Source organism: Chaetodon auriga, chromosome 24, assembly GCF_051107435.1.
Source record: "Chaetodon auriga isolate fChaAug3 chromosome 24, fChaAug3.hap1, whole genome shotgun sequence".
Lineage (NCBI taxonomy): Eukaryota > Metazoa > Chordata > Actinopteri > Chaetodontiformes > Chaetodontidae > Chaetodon > Chaetodon auriga.
The window spans coordinates 8452670-8473861 of NC_135097.1; the positions used below are offsets into that span (position 1 = coordinate 8452670).

General features: G+C 42.7%; 1 protein-coding gene across 1 annotated transcript; it reads right to left on the bottom strand.

Annotated features, from left to right (window-relative positions):
* Positions 1-15443: 15443 nt before the first annotated feature.
* LOC143316682 (alpha-2 adrenergic receptor) lies at positions 15444-19965 on the bottom strand. The gene has a single exon (XM_076724250.1). The coding sequence runs from the start codon at positions 19663-19665 to the stop codon at positions 18316-18318; it is 1350 nt and encodes a 449-aa protein (XP_076580365.1). The 5' UTR covers positions 19666-19965; the 3' UTR covers positions 15444-18315.
* Positions 19966-21192: the final 1227 nt, after the last annotated feature.

Sequence of the window (21192 nt, forward strand, 5' to 3'; positions counted from 1 at the left end):
TGACTCTGACAGTGCAGGAGGCTGCAGGTGGACAGCGTACCTGTCACAGGCCTAAGACTTAATCACAGGTGCTCACTAATCCCACTGAAGTCTTGTGTTTCCAGCAGCACCTGTACCTGCAGGCTACGTGTTGGTATGCATAACAACACAGTCACATTCGCACTAAAGAGCGGGACAAGAAATAAAACAATAAGTTGAAACTGATTCCCGGCGCTCTTACGCTCCAGTGTTATGAGTAATCTACAGTGTGTGAAGTTCAGTGTGTTCCAGCTGATATTTGCGTTCCTCACTTGTATCTGTATTGTACGCTCATCTGTTGAGGCTTTTCCTTTTAGTGGGGACATTTGGTGTATGTGCCACTTATCTAATGGATTTTTTTTTTCTGTCAAACTCTACACTACTTGTGCAAATGAAGAGAGATGGCCTTGCTCTTTTATTTTCAGGGATGACACTAATAGCTTGGTGTTTACCATGTATGATGCTCACTGAATTTCCCTGCTACTGAACCTCATTGGAGCTTTGCTGGAAATAGTTTAATGTGATATGGGATCTATTTTTACTGTACACCACTGAGTAATGGGGCCATGGAATGTGATATATATATATATATATATATTTATAAAGGATAAATCTGATAATTAAATTAAGTAATAATAATAATAATAATAATTAATTTTTCCGCTGCAAATTCATGAAAAGACCAAAACCAATGATGAATTGATTGTATCAGCAGAAATTGTGTGTGTATTGTATCCAAAGCTTGATGTTTTTTAGACCTCCATTCTTGTCCAAAAAGATAATTAAAAGCACATCAGTTAATTAAATTATTGCACTGAATGTTGTGGCCACTGTAATTAATGTTGGGCTTAATCCCACGTACGCCATGGAGCACCAAATGTGTATTAATCCGCTGCTGAAAATAGTTCCCAACAAAACACTTTGTTTTCGTTTGAGAACAACTGCAGTGCCCGGCTGTTTTAAGAAACATCCGAGCACGCACCAGCTCGTTCCAGCTCGTCATCGAAGCCGTACGATGTTTACACTGAGTGATAGATCCAAACCCACGTCACCGTGTTTTAATAGTCGAATTATTTCAGCAGATGGAAATATTCTAGATGTGCATTATTTGATGTACACTTGGCTGGAAACTCTGAATCAAAACTGAAGCTCTGTGGCTCTGAAAAGTGTTTGGTTTGCACGGCGTGAGTGAAGGAGTTGAGAATGACTCCTGCTGCTTTCCTATAGCCACGTTTTTTAAGGCTGCACTGTAACCACTAATCAAAGTGACACGAGCAGTATTTATGCCAGATCTGGTAAATTTAAGCTATGTGACTGAAAATATGTTGGCACATTTCCATTCTTTTCTGCAGAGTAAGGCTTTTCTGCAAGGCATACAAGATGCAGCCTGATTATCACGTTTAGATGATGATCAGACCACAGGAGCAGTCGAAATCTAGTTAGTTTAATGCATAATAGCAAAGATTTCTTAGCAGCCAGGTCCCAGTCAGTCCCTTCATCCCTACTCGGACCATGACTTGTTCTTATCCCTGCTGAATTATTTACCAGTGCCCACTCCATCCTGACACTGTGTGTGTGTGTGTGTGAGTGTGGGCATTATATTATGCATGAGGTAAATAACTACATGAAGAAAAATGGTGACATTGTGGATAAAAAGGCACCAAAGTCAAAAGTCTGAGCATTGAAAAGGGAAGGGAACAGTAGGCTTCATCATTTACTGTCACTATGTTCCCGCTCCTAATCGAGGCGCCGTACCTTCTATCGGCCATCTTTCTTTTTTTTGTGGTTAAACTAACTGTCCTTCTTTAGCTGATCTTTGCAGGAATCACTCTGAGAGCAGTGACAATTTGCAGAGATAACAGCCACAGCTGAGGCAGGTGCAGAAATAATAGCTGCTCTCCAGAGACTACGAGCAATATAAAACCCCTGACAATGGGCTTTCCTGCGCTTAACTGCAGCAAAGCTCTCAAACAGGGGATGTACTTTCCTCAGAACTGTGAAAGACTTCAGTCTGAGGACTGCACCTAGACAGCCACACTCCTTTACAGAGACCATGAAAAGGCTTAGAGTGTCAGGAAGTTAAGGTTGCTGCTGATTGACATGTCAGTCTCTTTAATTAATCATCCAGATGATCTGAGGCTGTGGCCTCTCGTCTCTTAATTCCACCGTGATGAGAAACGGTGGATAATCAGCCGTGAGACAAACCTTCTGTTTTAGTGCCGTCTTCAGGGGAATTAGCTTGCAGCCTGAGCAAACTGACATTCGCCTTATTGACTCAGACAGCTGCGCAATCACCTGATGGCATCGACGATAACCGCAACACCGCGCTGTCAGTCGCATTGATCAGTCTAATGAAGACGATTCATTCCAGCTGAGAGGGAGCGATAAATCACAGGACCAAGCAGTGAGTGAATGCAAGCACTTGCTGAATCAGATTTTCCTCTCAGATCCTCCGAGAATTAAAGAAATAAGAGGCGATCCTACATGTGCAACATAGTGTGCCGTCCGTCATTATATCTAGTGTATTGGCAAAGCTGCTGAGCAACAGAATGCTTCTGACTGCTCAGTGGGGAATTTCCATCATGTCTCACTCAGTATATAACAGCAGAGCTGGTGCTTTCTCTGCTGTTTATGGTTCTTGTCAGTTTTTATGGGGATTATTCGGTTGTAATAGTTTCTAGTCCTCTGGAGTTGTTGACTGGAGATGCTGTTAGAGGAAACGAAATGTTTTTTTCTGGCCTGAAAAGGATTCATTTGCCTTCTGAGCAAAACACCATAATCAGACTTCTACCACAACAATTGATGCTTAGCAGCGTGTTCTGGAAGTCCATTGATATTCTTTTTTCCCCTTTAGTCGCACGATGCCTGAGGAGGAACAGTGTGCTCAAAATGTTACTCCGACGTTTGTGGTTCAATACAGTCTTTGGCTTCTGGAGCGTTCGGCGCGCACACTCTGTTAACGCAGTTTTTGCTCCGTCCAGCATCTGGACACATAGTTCATCAAACATAAATGCCTCCCAGCAGTTGCATCCAAAGTTAGACTTCAAACACAGTTATTTATGAGGCGTCCACCAAATACTTTGAGCAAAGGGAAAGTGGATAAAGTGTGAAGTCACTGTGTTGCGACCAGGATTTTGAAGTCGCACCTCTTTTTATGCATTGCTCTTTGACGCGTGTCTGTCCAAGTAACTAAGCTGGTTTTTGTATGCAGAAATGATGCCAAAATCAATGAGCTCATAATTATATTGAGCTAGATTCAATTTGCACAGTAGACTGTAAGTTAACATTGGCAAGCCACTGTAGTAGCTTAAAATAACAAGTACTGTATATACAAATTAATAGAGCAGGAAATCGGCTCAGCTGTGTGAAATTACCCAAGTCAGGCCTATCCAATCATATTTGTAGCCCTTTTTTTTTTTGCCCATGACCTCTCAGTGACTGAAGAAAGTAATCTGTGTATTATGTGAGGAGCAGTAAAGTTTGATTCATTCCTGCCAGAACAGTTGGTTATGTCAGACTCGCATCATCACTGCTGAAGAGCTGCGTTAGCCTGACAAATTTTGGAAGTAACACCCTGGACAGGCTGGCACGCTATCACAGGGCTAACACACACAAAACCACATTTATACCTCTGGAGGAATCAGTGTCTTTGTGACCTGTATGTGTTCAGACTGCTGCAGGAAACTGGAGCACCTAGACAAACCCGCAAGTCCACACCGAAAGAAGCACAGCGGTAACCCCTGAGACGCTCAGCCCACCTGTTTGGGAAGTAAAATCCACAAATAAAATAAAAAAAAACTGCCCTGCAGTCGTAAATGTCTTGCTGAACTTCAGTGCTGCCATGCTGTCAGATATTCTGGGTCCTTCTTAGTGGCTCCGCTCGCACCATCACATGACACGTCTGTGAGGCTCTGCTGCTGATAATCAGAGCTTTGTAGGTCATGATTAAGGGACTCATTTGTCTCGCCCACTCCGTCTGCTAAGTTTCAGCCTTCCAAGTAATTAAGGAGCGGTGGAACACCGAATGGCTGCACGGCCTCGGGGGTTTTCACTCTTACTTTCATGCATCCATTAGCAACATGGCCAATGCCTTCCATATGTACGCTCATGCTTGGGGATTTGCTGCTTTCTTCACCAGAGGCCTCATCTAAATCGCAATTGATGTCGTAATTATTCTTTGAGATTTGTTTAAAGAAGAGGTTCCGGAGGATGGAAAACAACTGATATAATTATTACCTGCTGTAGTTTTTCCTCATGCTCGTAAAGGCCCGTGATGAGGGATGTCTGCATCACACTTTCAGTGCTGACTCCTACAAATGCGAGGTGGATAAAGACATTACAGAGTGCAGAAGGCACTCTTCAGTCTGAGTCACCTTTCAACACTTTTATCACAAGAATATCAAGACACGGTTGTTTTAATCTCATTACCTGTCAGCCGAACTCCTATTTCTGCCGCCTTGGCTTTGAGAGAATTTTTATAGAAATTGGGTTTCAGACGTCAAACGCCTGCTGCAATGAACACAGATGTCACAAACATGGACATTTGGCTATTCATCTAATGATTCATCCCAGTGTGCAGGTGGAGCCCGCAGTGTGAATACACAAGAACTCGCAAGGCAGGAGGGTGTGTACAAAATTTGGGACTGGAACTACAAAAGCTTGAGAGATACGCAACGGGGTGGGGGGTGGGGGGGGGACGCCGCGTGAACCCTCTGAATTGTTCACTGACTGACAGCTAATCAGAAGTCCCAAAACTGTTGCATTCACAGGAGATTCAGAAATACAATTGTTATCTCGACTGCCTTCTGCTGCAGCGTGGGAGAAATGAGCAAACGCTGCAGATAGAATTACAACAGATACAGGGTCCTTGAGGAGAACTCTTTTTATTATGCAATTGAAAAGTAAAAATACCTCCATGCGCAGAATACAATCCAGTAGGAAAGAGGTGAGGTTAGGTTAGACTTAATGAATCCCTGTGGGACATTTGAATTGCACGAGTGTGAATGTAATGTCACCATAAGCATCATTAACGACGTGGCACACGCAACACCGCCAATCCTCACCTCAAAGCGACTCAACCTTGAAAAAAGAGCGAAGCAGTGGGCCATCAGTGAGTTGCTCATGATGGTCTTCCTCACCTTCAGCTGCTCCACAGTCTCAGGGGGGCTCTACAGCGGAGCTTCCTTGCTTATCTCATACATCTCCTTTACTTCACCAAGAAACTGCAGCATAAAAGACTGAACACTGGCAACAATACCTCAATAAAATACTGGCAGCATTCCAGTGAAAATGTTAACTTCTGAGTGAGTCACTTTCACGCCTTTACAAACCTCCCAGACGCTTTATTTTGTGCTTTCAGTCTCCCTCTGTGTTGTTGTCAGGCAACTTTTACCGGTCACTTTTTGGGAGCAAAAAGCCCAGTGTGTTAACTCAGTCCTACTCTTTATCTGCTGCCTTTTTAATCATCAGTGATATCACAACTATTGAAGTTTATCATTCCTTTTCTAGCACAGTCGAATTTTCTTGTTGCTTGCTGAACAAAATAAGAGAGCTTTTATTCATCGTAAGGGAAATTGTTGTGCACTTTTCAGACAAAGGTGCACTCGCTTGTCGTCACTGTAAAAAGCCAAAACCTTTATTAGTAAAGTGAGAACAAGTAGCTGTTGTAGCTCATTTATTCCCTCGAACACAAAACTGTAACCTGTTTTAGTTAGTTGCTCTGTTTCGTCAGATTCCCAGTTGAATAATACTGAAAACTTCCCATCCTCTTCTGAATCTGTCCTCAGCCTTCAAACTCAGCTGAAGACCCAGACAGCAGCAGTCACAGAATAAACTATATCACACCACATTTAGCATGAATTTCAGTACAACATCATCATGTGCTGGAAAAGTTTCACACATTCACAGAAAAGCAGTGATAAGATGAATCAACACAGCCCTGCATTAAACCATATGGTTGGAACGTCTGTGAGAACCACATATCTCTAAAAACGTCACGAGCTCAGAAAAACAGCCCCGTCTCATGGAAAATTACGTTTGTATACCGTAGAACTAATTAGCAACAGCAAATATGTCCTGAGGGAAACGTAATGCCGACCAAATTACAGTTTGTATTAACATAATGAGCAAATGTTAATTTGCATAGCTGGCAAGTCGTGAAAATGTTGATGACGATGTATTTAATTTGTTTTCTGTCAAAATATGAAATCTTGCAATGCACGATCCATTTTAAGTGACCATAGTTTTTTTTCTGGAAAAGTAACAACTTAACTAAAACTGTACAAAATGGAAATACTGCCTTGAATTATTTTTAGTTAAATACATAACTTGAGTTAATGTACTTAGCGACATTCCACCACTGGAAGTCCAGAAGTTCATTCATTTGTCATGAAGCTGTCGATCAGACCTGCAGTGATTCTCAGTATATTTCGGGCTTCTCGTCCATGTTGGCTTAAAAGTTCACAGTTCATTCTCCACGAGGGAAACAGAACTTGAAGACCACAACCTCCACAGAAATGGATTTAAGATTTTATCAGCTGCTGCCAGTATCAAGAATGAACCCCCAACCTCAAGCAGAGTTCTGCATATTTCACTGATAATAATTAGACCTCAAATTCTTTGCAAAAATGGACCATTAGTCCAGTGGTTATCATTGCACTGACCTCCAGCGAGTAAGTCAGCGTGAGCCAAAATTTTAAGTAATTTTTTTTTGTCTCAAAATTGCCCCTAATGAAGAAAAACCCTGACCAGAGGACATTTTTCCCAGAGGCCGAGCTCTCCAGCAACACTTATTTTAGTCAGACAGAGATCTCGTTAGAAGGGAGACGGCTGTAATTCCAGTAATCACAACTGTGCCAATCAGGGATGCTGACAGTGAAAGGGCTGAGGGCTTGGGGGTGTGAAGGCTGTCCCAGCATGCACTGGGCTAAAGTATCCACTAGGATAGAGTAGATTTACATATAATGATAAACTGCTGATGGTTATTCTTGATCAGGTTGTGTACACTGTGCGTCATTACTGCCATAAATAAAGAGTGCTTACCATGTCGTAGATGGATCCAAAGTGTAATCTTATGTCGGTGGATAATCCTGTGAAGGATGGTGATTGTGACAGCGACATTAAGTACAACACATCAGGCTGTTTATGAGGCATATTTGTGGAATCACTAATAAGATTCAGGACGATGACAGGTGACCATGACCCTGTGACTGTTGACCCGAGCTATGAACGATGCCGGTTAAAGCATCTTGCTCCACCGACATCCGTATGATGTGTGTGCTGTTTATGAATGAAAAGTAAACATGAGGAAGTAAGCTAAAATAAGTTTGAAGTGAGTTTGTGCTGATATCAGCCGTCAACTCAAAAACTAGCAACATCATGCAAAGTTCTGCTTATTTCCCACATGGCCTGGCTTGCAATTTACAACGTGATATTCAATTTGGGCTGGAGCAGTTGTTTCTGTAGCAATAATTCTTAATGGAAGATGAACACTCAGACGCCTGCGTGGTGCTGGATGAAGCATGAGGCACTCCATTAACTCAAAGTCCCAGACCTGCCCTGAGCCGAGCTCCCATTAATGCAGAAAGCAGTGAATGGGCAAAACTGCGATGTCAATAATTCCTCATCCTTTTTTTTTTCCGACCTCACCCGTCTTCTAAACTTATTTGCAGTTTATTTGCTGCTATTTGAATGATGTTATGAGGAAATTAAAAGCGCTGGCTCGACACGTTCTCTTTGATGAAGCATGTTGAAAATAATCTTGGATTAAAAGAGAGGGAGCGTGAAAGTCAACCATCTTTAATACTTCCCCGTTTTGTTCTTGGACTCGCTGTCCTCCTGCTGTCAAAACGTAGGACTCCAAAGCCAAACCGGTGGGCCTGCAGGTGCTGAAACAAATCCAGTGATCAAACACTGTGTGCCACCCACAGTTAGACTTAGTCAGCTGGGGCAGGATAAGACTTCACTCTGCGTGGGTGATGGAGAGAAAGGGGCCTGGCAGGAACAACAGTGGGAGCACAAAAGATGCTGTTCACACTGTTTGTTGCAGCGATGACGTCTCTGATGGAGGCCACCGCCGCTCGTCTCTCCGAGCTTGTAATGCTGTTATGAAGCTGGTAAAAACTTGAAAAAGGAAGCTTTAGGAAGCCGATGTTGAAGAGCATTGTTAATTGTGCTGTGTCCCGTTTTGGTGAAATCCCCAAATTGCCATTGACGGTGTCTGAAGGTTCCTTCAATCCAAGGGTGACCTCAGAGTGACAGTGAATGGTTAATGAGAAGAAAGCTGAGACTTTGTGCATCAGAGGTGCTTCTTGTCTTTCCAGTTACAGTAGTTACTACTTGATAGTGGTCACAAAAGAGCGCTTAAGTAAGCTGGCGATTTAGCATTTTTAGCCCTGTTAGCTGCATGACATAGGTCAGTCAGTTCATTACATGACATCAGATGCACTGCCATGAAATTTTGAATGGTGCAGGGGATGAATCCTGATGACTTTGGTGACTTTACCTCTTCCACCAAAAGCTGCACCAGCAGCACCTGCATGGATTTCTTTCCCCACTTTTCCTCTAACGCCATCCTCCAGTCAGATTTTTAAGCAGCATGTTAGCATCTGTTGTGGCTCCTCGTCTTCATTACTCCTCCGTGCTAATATCTTGTCACCATCTCTTTCGAAATCCATGATCTAATGACTTCAAATTCTCCTAAACATTTGATGGTCTTTCACCACAGCCATTGTTTTCATTGAGTTTAAGGACTACTATTTTCAGTTTTCCTAGCTAGGCTTATCTAAGCTTCCTACAGTGTTTGTGAATCAGCTTTGACTTCATTGTGGGTTACATCTGTGTCACTGCAGTGTTTGGGCAGCCTGGTACAGGTATAGTAAACTCTCCTTTTGCTTTTGTTCCCATTTCCCAAGGGGAACGCATCAAAGTCTGTTTACAGGTCTTTGGGAGTACAGCTGCATGTGGCTCCAGAGGGAGCTCTGTGAAGTCTGATGAATCGCCTCAAGTGATGCGATTTGAGTCAGCATCAGTTCAGGCTGCAGACCACTTGAGACTAGTGGGTCAAGGCAGCATTAGCCACCACCAGCAGAACCCAGTGTTGACTGGACTCTCAGCATTCGAGGTGGAGTATGGGTAATGCGGGCACCTGGTTTTGACAATGAAAAATGCGTGGAATTAAAAAAAAAAAAAAAAGGCTTCTGTTCCATTGATTTTAATGTATTTTTTAGAAGTTGAGTCCAACAATGTAATAGGAGCGCAATGCTAACTTGGTGGAGTGTTGTTTTGAGCCCCCTGTGTCCTTGGGAGAGAGGTCCAAGAATGACGAGCATCCCTGAACTCTCGAGAGGTTTTCTCTCAAACAGTTCTCGCTGTGACTCACGAGTACAATCCTGATTCAGCTGAGGGTGTCTGAGGAGGGAGATGGTCATTTCACTGGCTCATAACTTGATGGATACTACAGATGCTATTGAGACTAATTTACAGACGCTGGAAATCTCCTGGTAAAAGTTCCCATGTGCATATTGCAAACTGTGATGAAACTACAGGAGGGGATATTTAAAAAAGAACAATACCTTTCATGATAAATGGATTTGTTAGCAAATCAACACACCCACAACTCAACCCACTGTTAATCATCCCAAATTATACCAAACATATCTAAAATTGCATTGCTTGAAATTAGGCTCAGGTGGCAATAAAATCTTCATTATCTGACTTTGTAATCCATTTTATGGACTGCAGGTTTTGTTTAGTCGCTTATAACCCCCTTCATCATTCTGACAAAGTTTAGTTTCACTGCAAACGTAATAGTTCTTATTTCCTCTTAAACCCTTTCTACACATCTAAGTTTATGTTTTAAGCGTTTGATCATGTAAAGGATTTCTTAGAATTGAGTGAAATTAGTCCAGTGTTTTGTGATGTTAAAATGATTTGTCCATGTGACATTAATCTATTAGTAGTAGTAAAGATGTTGAAGGCTTGTAGGAGGTAAGCCCTTCAACCCTTTTCTGGTAACTCTCAATAGTAACATGCCTCTACTGTACAGCAGTAGAGGCATGTTATCTTCACACAGCTCTTGTCGTTTCTAAGGTTTCTGAGCTGAGCATTTAGCAGATTTTTATCTGAAAAGAAGTTGGTGGAGAGCAAACCTGACCTAGAGGGAAAGCTGGGAATGCCAAATGTCAACTGGATGCATCAATCAATCAATAACTGTTAATAACATGTCAGTGCAGTTTTTTTCAGCTGCTCCCAGGTGGCCAAAAAATAAGCTAACGCAGCTTTAAAGGTGAGGAATACTGGCAGAAAATGGGATCAATTGTCAGCCTCAGTGTAAGCACAAACTGGCTAATGGTGAATTGCTAGAGATGAATTTAATGATTATCATATGGCAAAAGGACATCACATTAATTCATACACGTTGCTTGAATTTTTATTGAGTTGTCGCTTTCCGACTAAAGGTCCAAGCCTGCTATAGATACTTCTAATTTACGCAGCAAACATACATTTTTTTAGTTAATTTTCCTTCTGGATTTACTGCAGATATTCTCTGCTGTAAAAGCACAAACTCTGGCACACGAAACAGCAGCATTATGAGATAATAAATGACATCTTGCTTCTTGTGCCCTCTCACCCCTGCACAAGTAATTATCACCAAATTTACACTGCGCCTCAGGCCTTGAGTTTCAGGCTACAATTATAATTCTGAATTCGATTTGACAAAAAGGCCTTGCCACATTGTTGGACACTGTTACCATGGAAAACTAACTCATTATATATGATTGGATATGAACAGCTGTGACTGGTTTTGCATTAGCCTTGGTGATGCATAGTCAACCTCAGCCCCTCTGTTTGCCTTCATGCCTTCCCTGAGGCTGGATGAGCTCGCTGGAGCAAACAAAACAATAAAAGTGACTTATGGGGTGTTTAAGGGTCTGCCTGTGCTTCTATATCGCACTGAAAGCTGCTGTTCCCTATGAACACAAGATAATGAAAAGAGGGCCGCCTAAATGTAAAAATAAATAACCTTTATTCAGAAAAGAGGGTTGGAGCGTTTACAGTTATGGCTACAGTTCAACAAGTCAATGGAGTGCTTCTACAAAATTAAACCATTAATACTTTTCTGAGCTAAGAATACTTAGAACTAGTAACATTTTTCATGCAGTATTTTTACAGTGTGGCATTTGCTATTTTTGAGATCTGAATACTTCCTCCACTACTGCTGCTAAGTTCACATAAACATAACTACAGTATAAGCAACAGACAGTGACCTTTGCCTAACCCGTCATGCAAAGACCTGTTCATATGCTGCTTTCTAATTTGATTGCACATAACATTCATACCAGAATCACTTGCGCATCTTCTGGCTTGAGATTTCTTGTGTCAGGTTCAAGGGTCAAATGCTCGTCTCTCATTCATTGCAGGGCCCGTCAATGCCTCCTCAACAGATGGCACTGTGTGATGAATATGGTGCATCCTGTCTTCAGTTCATTAAATGATTTGGCAGAAGAGCGCGTATGTTTCTGGCTGCCAACAAATCCCACAACCAACGATCCTTCTAAAAAATATTGCCTGTAGCCAAAGCCTGGTACTGCTTATTCTTCCACTGTTGTCCAAAAACACATCAATGAGGCACATAGTTGCACTGGGTGACATGATCCTTCATTACAATGTACATGACCGCTGTTGTTTATTTTGAGTCAATGTACCGAAACACAATCGTGCTGCCCTTGCGCACAAATAAGTGTATTGCTCCACGGGTGAAAATAGTCCCCTAAAAACACAATATTTACTCCCATCCCAGCAATATCTGAGCATCAGAATTTGACACAGGAGTTCAACTGTTTCCAGTTGAGTCATTCACACTTATCTGAGCCGTATGACAGGGCAGCCAGTCAGCTTTCTGCTCAGGCAGCGAACTGTGAGCTGAGCTGCGAGAGTTAGTGAACACCGTCTGAAGTGCTCACCAGGCCGGGCTAAAGTTGCCTGAACTCTCTTTGGCTGGGCTGCCCCTCAAGAGGATTATTTTAGCTGTTGTGGCTGCATAAATATGAGGAGCCCGTAGAGTAATTGCACCATTACACCATAGGCATGCCTCTGTGGGTGATGCAAAGCGACACCCTCTGCCCCTGTCATGTGACACTGTAGTATCATATGCTTTTGAACAATGTGCAGCCTGTCACAAATGCATATTCCTCATTTCAGAATCATAACTGAGGAGTTATCTTGCATGTAGCCTGCTGCCTATTTGAGCTAGCTAGCTAAGATCATGCGATGGCACCTGAAATCGTCACACAGACAGTTGTGTTAAGCTCAAGATGCAAAATCATATTGTCGCTTAAACTAGTTCCAAGAGCAACGGCCCCTTTTAAAATGTCTGTGCACGTTCCTGCTCCATCACGATGTGTCACAGGAACACTGTGATGTATGACTGGCTGAAGTCGACAGATGGGATAATTCATCACACGCTGAAAGGTAGATTTGGGAGTCATAATGCTGGTTCAGCAAACTCGACTGCACTGCATTAAATACCAATCAAACACTGAATGATATTCTAAGTGTCAGCTAATATTTTTATCATATTCTGAAATGGTGTTATCATGATAGAATGATTAAAACCTGTCCATGTCCCCACCTACTGCTCTGTGGATCGACTTTATAACGTCTCCTGATCAAGTCTTGGTTTTGACTCTCACAGCTGCATATGTAGACTCTTAAATCAAGTGTGCATTTGTGCTTTCGTGGTTCAAAAAGTGAAAAATCCAAAGAAACTTGTTTTCAAAGGTAAACACATGAATTTGGATTATGCTTTTTTCCTTTTTTTTTTTTTTTTTTTTAAGGGCTCAGCCACCAAATGGCTCTTTTGGGATGGGACTGCTGTTGCAATCTCATGATAGCTGGCCCATATTTCCTCGCTGCCAGGGTCTGATGTCTGGCAGAAAATTGAAGCCAGTCAGGTGTGGCAGCGTCTTAGCCACAAGGCTCCAAAGCCTTTCATCTTTTACAAATTTTCCCAGGCTTAATGATGACATGAGAAGGAGAGAATAAATGCAGTGTTTAGTCTCGAACAAGGATGCAATTTTCGACAAGTGTATCTGAAAAGCACCTGAAAAACACCTAAGATCCTAATAGCTCAAACCTCTTGATTTGTTTACACAAAGCTTGCATTTTCAGGTGTATTCTCTATCAGAAGTTTCAAATCTAAAAATGCATTGCCAACCATTAAGTTTTACATGCACATTTATGGATTTATGTGGTAGAGAGTGGCAGACTTACTGAGAGATGGCTTGAGACTTCAGCCATCAAGCAAACGTACCTGTTTTTGAGCCCAAACGTCCTCGTAATGGAAACATTCGTCACAGAGATTAGTTCTGGAAAGTTTAATCTCTGTGCAAATCAGTGTGAGTTTTCCAGAACATTGGCGGTTCGACAGTGCATGTATATCCAGGACTCGGCTACACTTGCACTGTAACACATTTTCATTTTGAAACACCTAACTTTGGCTATGTTTACGCCGAGCGCCCACTACTCTGGAGTTGTAGAACCCCAACAACAGAGACTTATTGAAATGCTGCTGACTTTTATTTTTTCGCATTGTTATAAAGAGTATGGTCTGTACCAGCTCTATATGGAAAGTGTCCTGAGACAACTTCTGTGTGATTTGGCGCTATATAAATAAAACTGAATTGAATTGAAATAGTCTGGATGGGTGGAAATGGAGAGCCTTGGAAAAGATGATGCAGACACCCAAGTTCGCCTCTTGATCGGGTCTTATCAGTCACAAAGCCCCTGTAATGTAACCCTTTTCTAGAAGAGAAGTACCTTGTGCCTTGAGTACGAGTGGTTAATTCACATAGAGTATGAATTACAGGCATCGCTGTCCTTGCTGTCCGAGCTAACAGCTGTTGTGTTATTAAATTCTGCATTATGTCGTTCTACTACTGCCTACATGCGCAGGAGGCAAAATCTGCCTGGTGCACCTGAATGGTCATATGTTATGCATTTTCAATCCAGACAGAGATTATTCATGGTGCTGCAACTCTCAGCTGATTGGAGATTGTTTTTCATCACAAAATGTCATTTTGACATAATAAAGTATTAGTGTGGACGCTGCTGTTGAGTGGTAACAGGGTGGAATTTGGATCTGGCATGTGTCCAGTTAAAATTAAAACAAATGAGTTGTTCTTTCTTTGCTCATTGCCCAACACTAATTGATAAAAAATGAATAAAAGAAAATACATTTAAGCTGCTCCAATTAAAACTTTCATATCAACAATGGACCAAATGACTACATGTAATGTGCAGGAGCTGCTCACAGTGACAAACCAGCAGATTTCTGGCTAATCTCTGCAGTTCCCCTTGGCTCGCTTTTTAGCATCTTTCAGCTCATTGTTTTGGTTTTACAACCTGAAACTTTACTGTTCGGTTCACTCTGACTCCTCATCAACCTCATGTCCAGAAGCAGCTGTTTTCAATGAAAAAACTCGGAGAAGTTCACTGTATGCTAGCAGCCGAACTTCAGACAAAGTTATTGATTAGCCTGTGTGGCGCATGTAGCTGCTAAAGGGACAGGTGCTCTCTTCAGCAGAGGGAAAGTTGGTCTTCGGGTGACACAACTTCATGAGGCAGTAATAAGTCAGCATTGTGTTCACGTCATGTCCTTCTGCCCTCCAGTGGCCTGTGTGACATTTAGTTTTACAGCCATTAGTTCTGTAGTGTTGAAAAACTCTCTGGACCAAAAAGCTGTACAAAACTTGCAGATCCAGCGGTTGCCACTGCACCAAAATCACCATATAGTCTTGTATTGTTCCTGAGGTGTCGCTTAAAACAAGTTTTTTGAGCCTCCATCTAGTGGCCGTCAGTGGAACATCTCTTATCTCAAACTATTGTGGAGATGGAGCAGTACTTGTAGAATCAGTTGAGTTGCTTTGTATTCTGTGGATTACCTTTAATGAATGTGGATCACCGTTAATCATGCCACATGCCTCATAAAACATAGATATTCCAAGTGAAGCTGTGCGACCAAACTCTGTTTAATCTAAATAGAAAACCACTTCCCTGGTGAAACCTCCACCTTGATTCCAAGCCAGAGAGGAAAATAAACCACATTCATTTTTCATGACTCGGCCTCTCGGTGCTGACTTTTCAAACAAAGTGCAGACTGGAGAGTTTTTGAGAGCCATGAAATCAAACCACCTGGCAAAGTTATTGTTGAGTCACTGCAGTCAATCACAAACTCTATTAAAGCGCCTTTTCTGACTCATGAAAACCTCAGTGCAGTCACATACATTTAATTTGACCCACTGAAGAAGGCGCTGTTCTTGTAGAACCTATAAATCTGTTAAAGAACACTGGAAGAACAGCACAGTTAATATGATTTTAGATTTATTTGACCTTGTGACGATAACCTTTTAGGTTTCGTTAAAACTTCTGCAAAGATTTAGCAAAATGTTGCTGTTTTTGACAGTGAGAAAAACAATGTTTTAGCTGAGGGAGCACTTTGCTTAAATACAATATAAACAGACTGGTGACAGAGATATTTGACTGTTGCTTCCCATCGGTGACTTTGCACCTACCTGTTTAATCCCCTTATTCAAACAATTAAACAGACGGAAATAGTGTGTTCTTGTTTTGTTTTTTTGGGGACGTAACTCTCTGATGGCTGCGAACAGCAGTTGGAACAACAGCAGATGGACTCGTTACACATTACAAACTGCTTCTGGCTGCAGCCACGGCAGAAAAGTAGGAGGAAAATAACAAGAGTTTGGTGCTGGGAATTCAGTTTCACCTCAGCCCTGCCCACAGGGGCTCAGGGGAGTATTAGATTATGAGGCAGCCAGACCCAACATCAAACCTGTTGTGCTGAAAGGTCACCAACGCCATGAAACAGCCATGGCCACCGTCCATCAGAGCGACTGAACCCATCTTTTGTTTGACCCCGTCATGGCACCCTCACTCATCTCCACAGTCACACTGCTGTGAGTGCAATGTCGTTTGGATTCAAAATATCCAGTGACGCTGAGTTTTGTTATCAATCTGCTTGTGATTGTTGAATTCTTCCATCAAATCGCACTGGCTTTGCATAAATGGGTATTTTGTCATCCAACCTGAACAGTAAATTGCTGATATGGGTTTAATTAATAATTTAATGAAAGGTAATTCATCATTAATTCGTTCATGAAACAGCAACAGTATTTGATGAGTGACCATGAGAGAGGCTCCGTATTGTAACATCACACCAAAAGTTCACATAAGACGTCTTCATCTTTTATTGTTGCACGACAGCAGACAGCTTAAGCAGAGGAAAGACGTGTAGGCCGAGTGCACTTTGCAAAACATAACTTCAAAACCAGCAACAGAACAAAAACTAAACAGAGAGGTAGTTTCTTGAAAAATAAAAGCAAAATAAGTCACATTTGTTCCTTAATACTCAGTAGTTTATGGCCACTTTCAAAATAATGACCTCTTGTGCGCATCATAAAAATAATTTTATTTTATATTCTGGAGCATCAGCCCTTCTCAGTGCCATCTCAAATCTTTACGGTCCGTTCAGAGATCAGACTCTGCTGTTGTGCTTTGCTGTTTCAGCTGTGTTATAAATTAGCAAGATGCCACTCTGGTGACACAGATACACTCAAAGCATCCAGCTACTTTAAGAGCACAGCTGATTTGCTATTCGTCCTGCTTTAGAGTCTGTTTACAGCAGAGATGCTCAGAAAAAGCTGTAAAAGCCGATGTGGCCAACAACAACATGGCAAGCAGACAAAACACATTTAGAAAGATTTTATCCCCAAAGTCAGCAGTTTCCTACCTGAGGGTAAGAGGTTACAGACAAATCTGAGGGGTCATTTGAGTAGTCAGATTTTCTGACTGTTGTCCAATAATTCCATAATTCTCTGTGGAGACTGGTGTCAAAGGCTGGAAACCACTGGTTTAAATGTGTCTGCAGGATCAACAGCCTGTGGATAGATGCCCCAGTCTGACTGTGTGCTTGTGCTAACTGAATTGACATTTTCCACAAATATGCAGAACTAAAGCACAACGCTGACATGATGAGGGCTCTGCTCTGACACCTAATCTGAAAGGAACAGTTTGGGACATTTTGGGACATCGCTTTCTGCCAAGAGTCAAATGAGAAAATCAATACCGCTCTCACTTCTACACAGTAACTATGTAGCAGGAGCCAGTTGTCGATTAGCTTAGCTTAGCGTGAAGAATGTAAACAGCTAGCCTAGCTCTGTTGAAGGTGACAATATCCACCTACTAACACCTGTAAAGCTCCCTAATTAACAGATTATGCCTTGTTTTGTCTGCTCTGTACAACATCCAAACTGTGAAGACGTCCATTCATGGCTTTACAGGACCAGTATCTTCATGGAGTCTCCACTGGTTAACTAGCAACTGGTCCCAGCCAAGACCAGCACCTAACCCCTTCTAAAACAGCAAACTGTTGTTTTTACTATTTTTTACAAACTAAACAAACAGAATAGAAAGTGAGCTGTAGGGGTGATATGAGGCACATATTCTTACTCTTGGAGAGACTGAAGCTAGCTGTTTCCCCCTGTTTCCAGTCTTTATGCTAAGCTAAGCTAACCCGCTGCTTGCTCCAGCTACTTATTTACATGATAGTGGTATCAGTAATCTAATTAAACTCATGCCAAGAAAGCGTTTGTCCCAGTAATGTCAAGTTCAGTTGAGGCTCTGTCTTGACCACTGTGGGACCCTTGTCTCAAACTCAGATTTTTTTAACTTTCATTATCTCATTTTTGTGCTTTGTCGCATATTCCTAAATTAATCTATAAATCAAATTACCACAGAGCAAATCTGTGTCTGAGTAGTATTCTAGCACAAAAAGCTTATAAAAATTGCACACAGAGAGTGGGAGGGACAAACTGGGATTAAGGGGGGGCCCAGGAGCTCATTTTTTGCCCCCATGCCCCCAAGCAGATAAATCCAGCCATGAGTGGAGCTTTTGAATCTTTCTGAGCTTGATCAGTGATGATATACTATAAAGCATTACAGCACACTTCAGTAGGAGGAAAAGAATGGAGGCGCTTACTAATCAGGTTGGGTAAGCCTCTAGAAAGCTTGTAATGGAAATGCACTGTAAGCTGAAGCTTGTAGAGACACCCTGTAGGTGCTTGCCGGTGTGCACTGCCATGACTGAATTACAACAGGACAAGGAGACATAACAGTGAGTAACAAGTGGCAGTAAGAGACAAAACAGGCTTCTTTTTTTTAAAATTCACTTTGATATTTCCTGTGAGATTGTCACGGTGGTGCAGCAGCCCTGCGTCACACCTAAAAGGACTTTTTCCACGACTTGCACAGGATCTTCTGGAAGGCCCGTCTGAAGTCCCGGTTGAAGATGGTGTAGATGGCAGGGTTGAGGGAGCTGTTACAGTAGCCAATCCAGAAGAAGAATTTAAAGAGCGGGTCGGGGATCTTACAGGAGTCCCTGCACACTCCGTACAGGCTATAGCTAAAGAAAAAGGGGAACCAGCACACAACAAACACCCCCATGACCACAGCCAGGACAAATGTAAACCTCTTTTCCCTGGCCTGGGAGACCTTTTTCCTGGCTAAGGAGCTCCGGCGGCGTTTCCTCCTGGAGGCAAAGAGGTCCATGGATTTGTTACTGACTCTGGAGATGCGAGTAGAGTGTTTGGAGAGGGAGCTTTTCTTTTGGCTGGCCCTCTTGGCTCTCTGGGAGTCCTGTTGCTGGGCTTTGTGACCTTTGCCCTCTGAGGAGGAGCTCTCCTCCATGTCAGCATCCTCAGTCTGTTGCCCGATGGTGACAGTGCGATGGCTGGGCGTAGTTGGGCACTGACAGTGACCATTCTCCTTCTCACCATGGAAAGGGGAGGTGGCTTTGCTCAGTCCATTCTCAGTTTGTGTGACACCATCTGGCCTGGGGTTTTTTCCCGACATGCTTCTGGTTCTGGTTTTGGCCACTTGGTATATTCTGATATACACCAGGATCATGATTAAGCACGGAGCGAAGAAGGACGCGATGCTGGAGGAGAGGATGTACCAAGTGTCATCATTCAGCTCGCACTGAGGCTGAGAGCTGATATCGCTGTTGCTGTCTATAGATATGAGAGGTGGAGATGAGATGAAAGCAGATATAAGCCACACGATTAAGATGATGCACTTGACGCGTTTAGGAGTCCGCTTCAGGTTGTACTCTACAGCCTGCGTAACGGACCAGTACCGGTCCAGGCTTATTGCGCACAGATGAACAATGGACGAAGTGCAGAACAGAACATCCAAAGCCAGATAAATACCGCACCAAACTTTTCCAAAATACCAGTAGCCCATAAGTTCATTCGCCAGAGAAAATGGCATCACCAAAGTGGCGACCAGGATGTCCGCGGTGGCCAGAGACACCAGAAAAAGGTTCTGCGGCGCTTTCAGCGCCCTGCTCGTCAACACCGCAATGACCACCAGAATATTTCCAACAACGGTAAAGAGAATAAGAAAACTCACGAGGGCAGCAATGCTGGCTATAGCTGCTAAAGAATATCCACTGTCCAGACTCCAGGACGAATTCAGGTGGATCACCGTGAACGTGTCCATTCCGCTGGCGTTAAACGCATCCATCCCGACTGTGCGCGCTTTATATAACCCGGACTGGTTGAATCTTGGCATCGATTCACATTCAGCCCTCTACTGAGTGGCGAGTCCATCAAAAACGCGCAGCTCCGCGGCCAATTGACAAGTCCGCCGACGTGGATACGCGCGCACGAAAAGATCCCCACTTAACGGAGTCTTTGGGGGTTATTTGCAGTCTGTTGATCATGTGTATCTTAAAATAACTAACTTAAATAAAGAAAAAAACAATCTCCCATGCTCCCTATTATAGTCTTGTCACGCGTCTCCTGTTTGTCCGGAGTTGAATGCCGTCCAGCCGCAGCTCTCCCTCCGTCAGCATGGTGCGCTCTCGCTCCTAATGATGCCCTGCTGATACCCCATGTGTTGCTCTCATAAAACTCACCCACTGCTGCCCCGCCCCCAGCACAGAGCATCATTTTCACAGTGCTGGAGTGTGATGAGGAATGGACACGGCTGTAGTTTAGCCCAGATTATCCCAATTTCCAAAAATATTATTTGATTGTCACTGAACTGAGGACAAAAACTGTGAGATTTCCTAATTTTATGACTCAAAATGTGGGAAAATTCATGTGCAGTTTAGTATTTTGCCACATCTTCTCTCTTTTTTATTAATCCTCAACTCACTGGAGGTCAGTATTGCTGCACTCACAGTAAAGTCTTTGACACTGTAAGCTGCTTTGTAACCATAAAGCAAAGAGGCTGTCAGGCTACTTGAGGTAAAACACAGAAATATGTGGACAAAGACCTTCCACGACTCGTGCAGGATTAGATTTTTGGAGTGCTATGTGTTTACGTAGCAGCAGTTTTGCTGGAGAGGGAGTGAAGGAGCTGTGTGAGAGTGGATGGAGGGGTGAGTGGAGGCTAGCTGAAGACGGGAGGCTTGTTTTGAATTTTGGAGCTGAGAAGATAGATTGGATTTTCAACAGTCTGCTGCATTTCACCTCTTCTTCACATATCCCCACTTTTCTGCTCATTTTTCATCGCTCATGCACACACTCACATCCATAGGCGCTGGTCTGTGCCGGACTCAGACATCAGGCAGTGCAGCTGGAGCATCTGCAGCATGTATAGGAGTGTTTGTGACCTCTGATCTGTTCATTGTGATAGCAGGTTGAATAAGCTGCCTGCTGATTTTAACGCACAGGAACAAAACATTTCTGCTGTGCAATATTTACCGTCAGATAAACCTTTTTCTGTTGTTTTTCTCTCATAAAAGTTTTCCTCCAATAAAGCAGTGATGATTGAAAGGACAGGAGGCTCTGATAATTGTAATTTTCATGGCACTCTGCAGCACAGAACAGTACAGAGCACTGCAGCGATGGAAGTCAAGTAGCCACCTTTTTGTTTTAAAACGTCACGAGGCAAAAAAGGTTGAGAACTTCTCGCTGTTAGTGCTAATTGTTCCATTTCACACCTAATGTTTGGGAAGAGATTTTTTTCAAAAATGTCATCTATGTTTGGCAAAATGCATGAAAACACGAGGTCAAGCAGTTAAAATCTGAATAAACAGCATTCATCATTCAGGGATGTTTTGTTTTTGTTCAAGGTTATCCATGAGGCAGA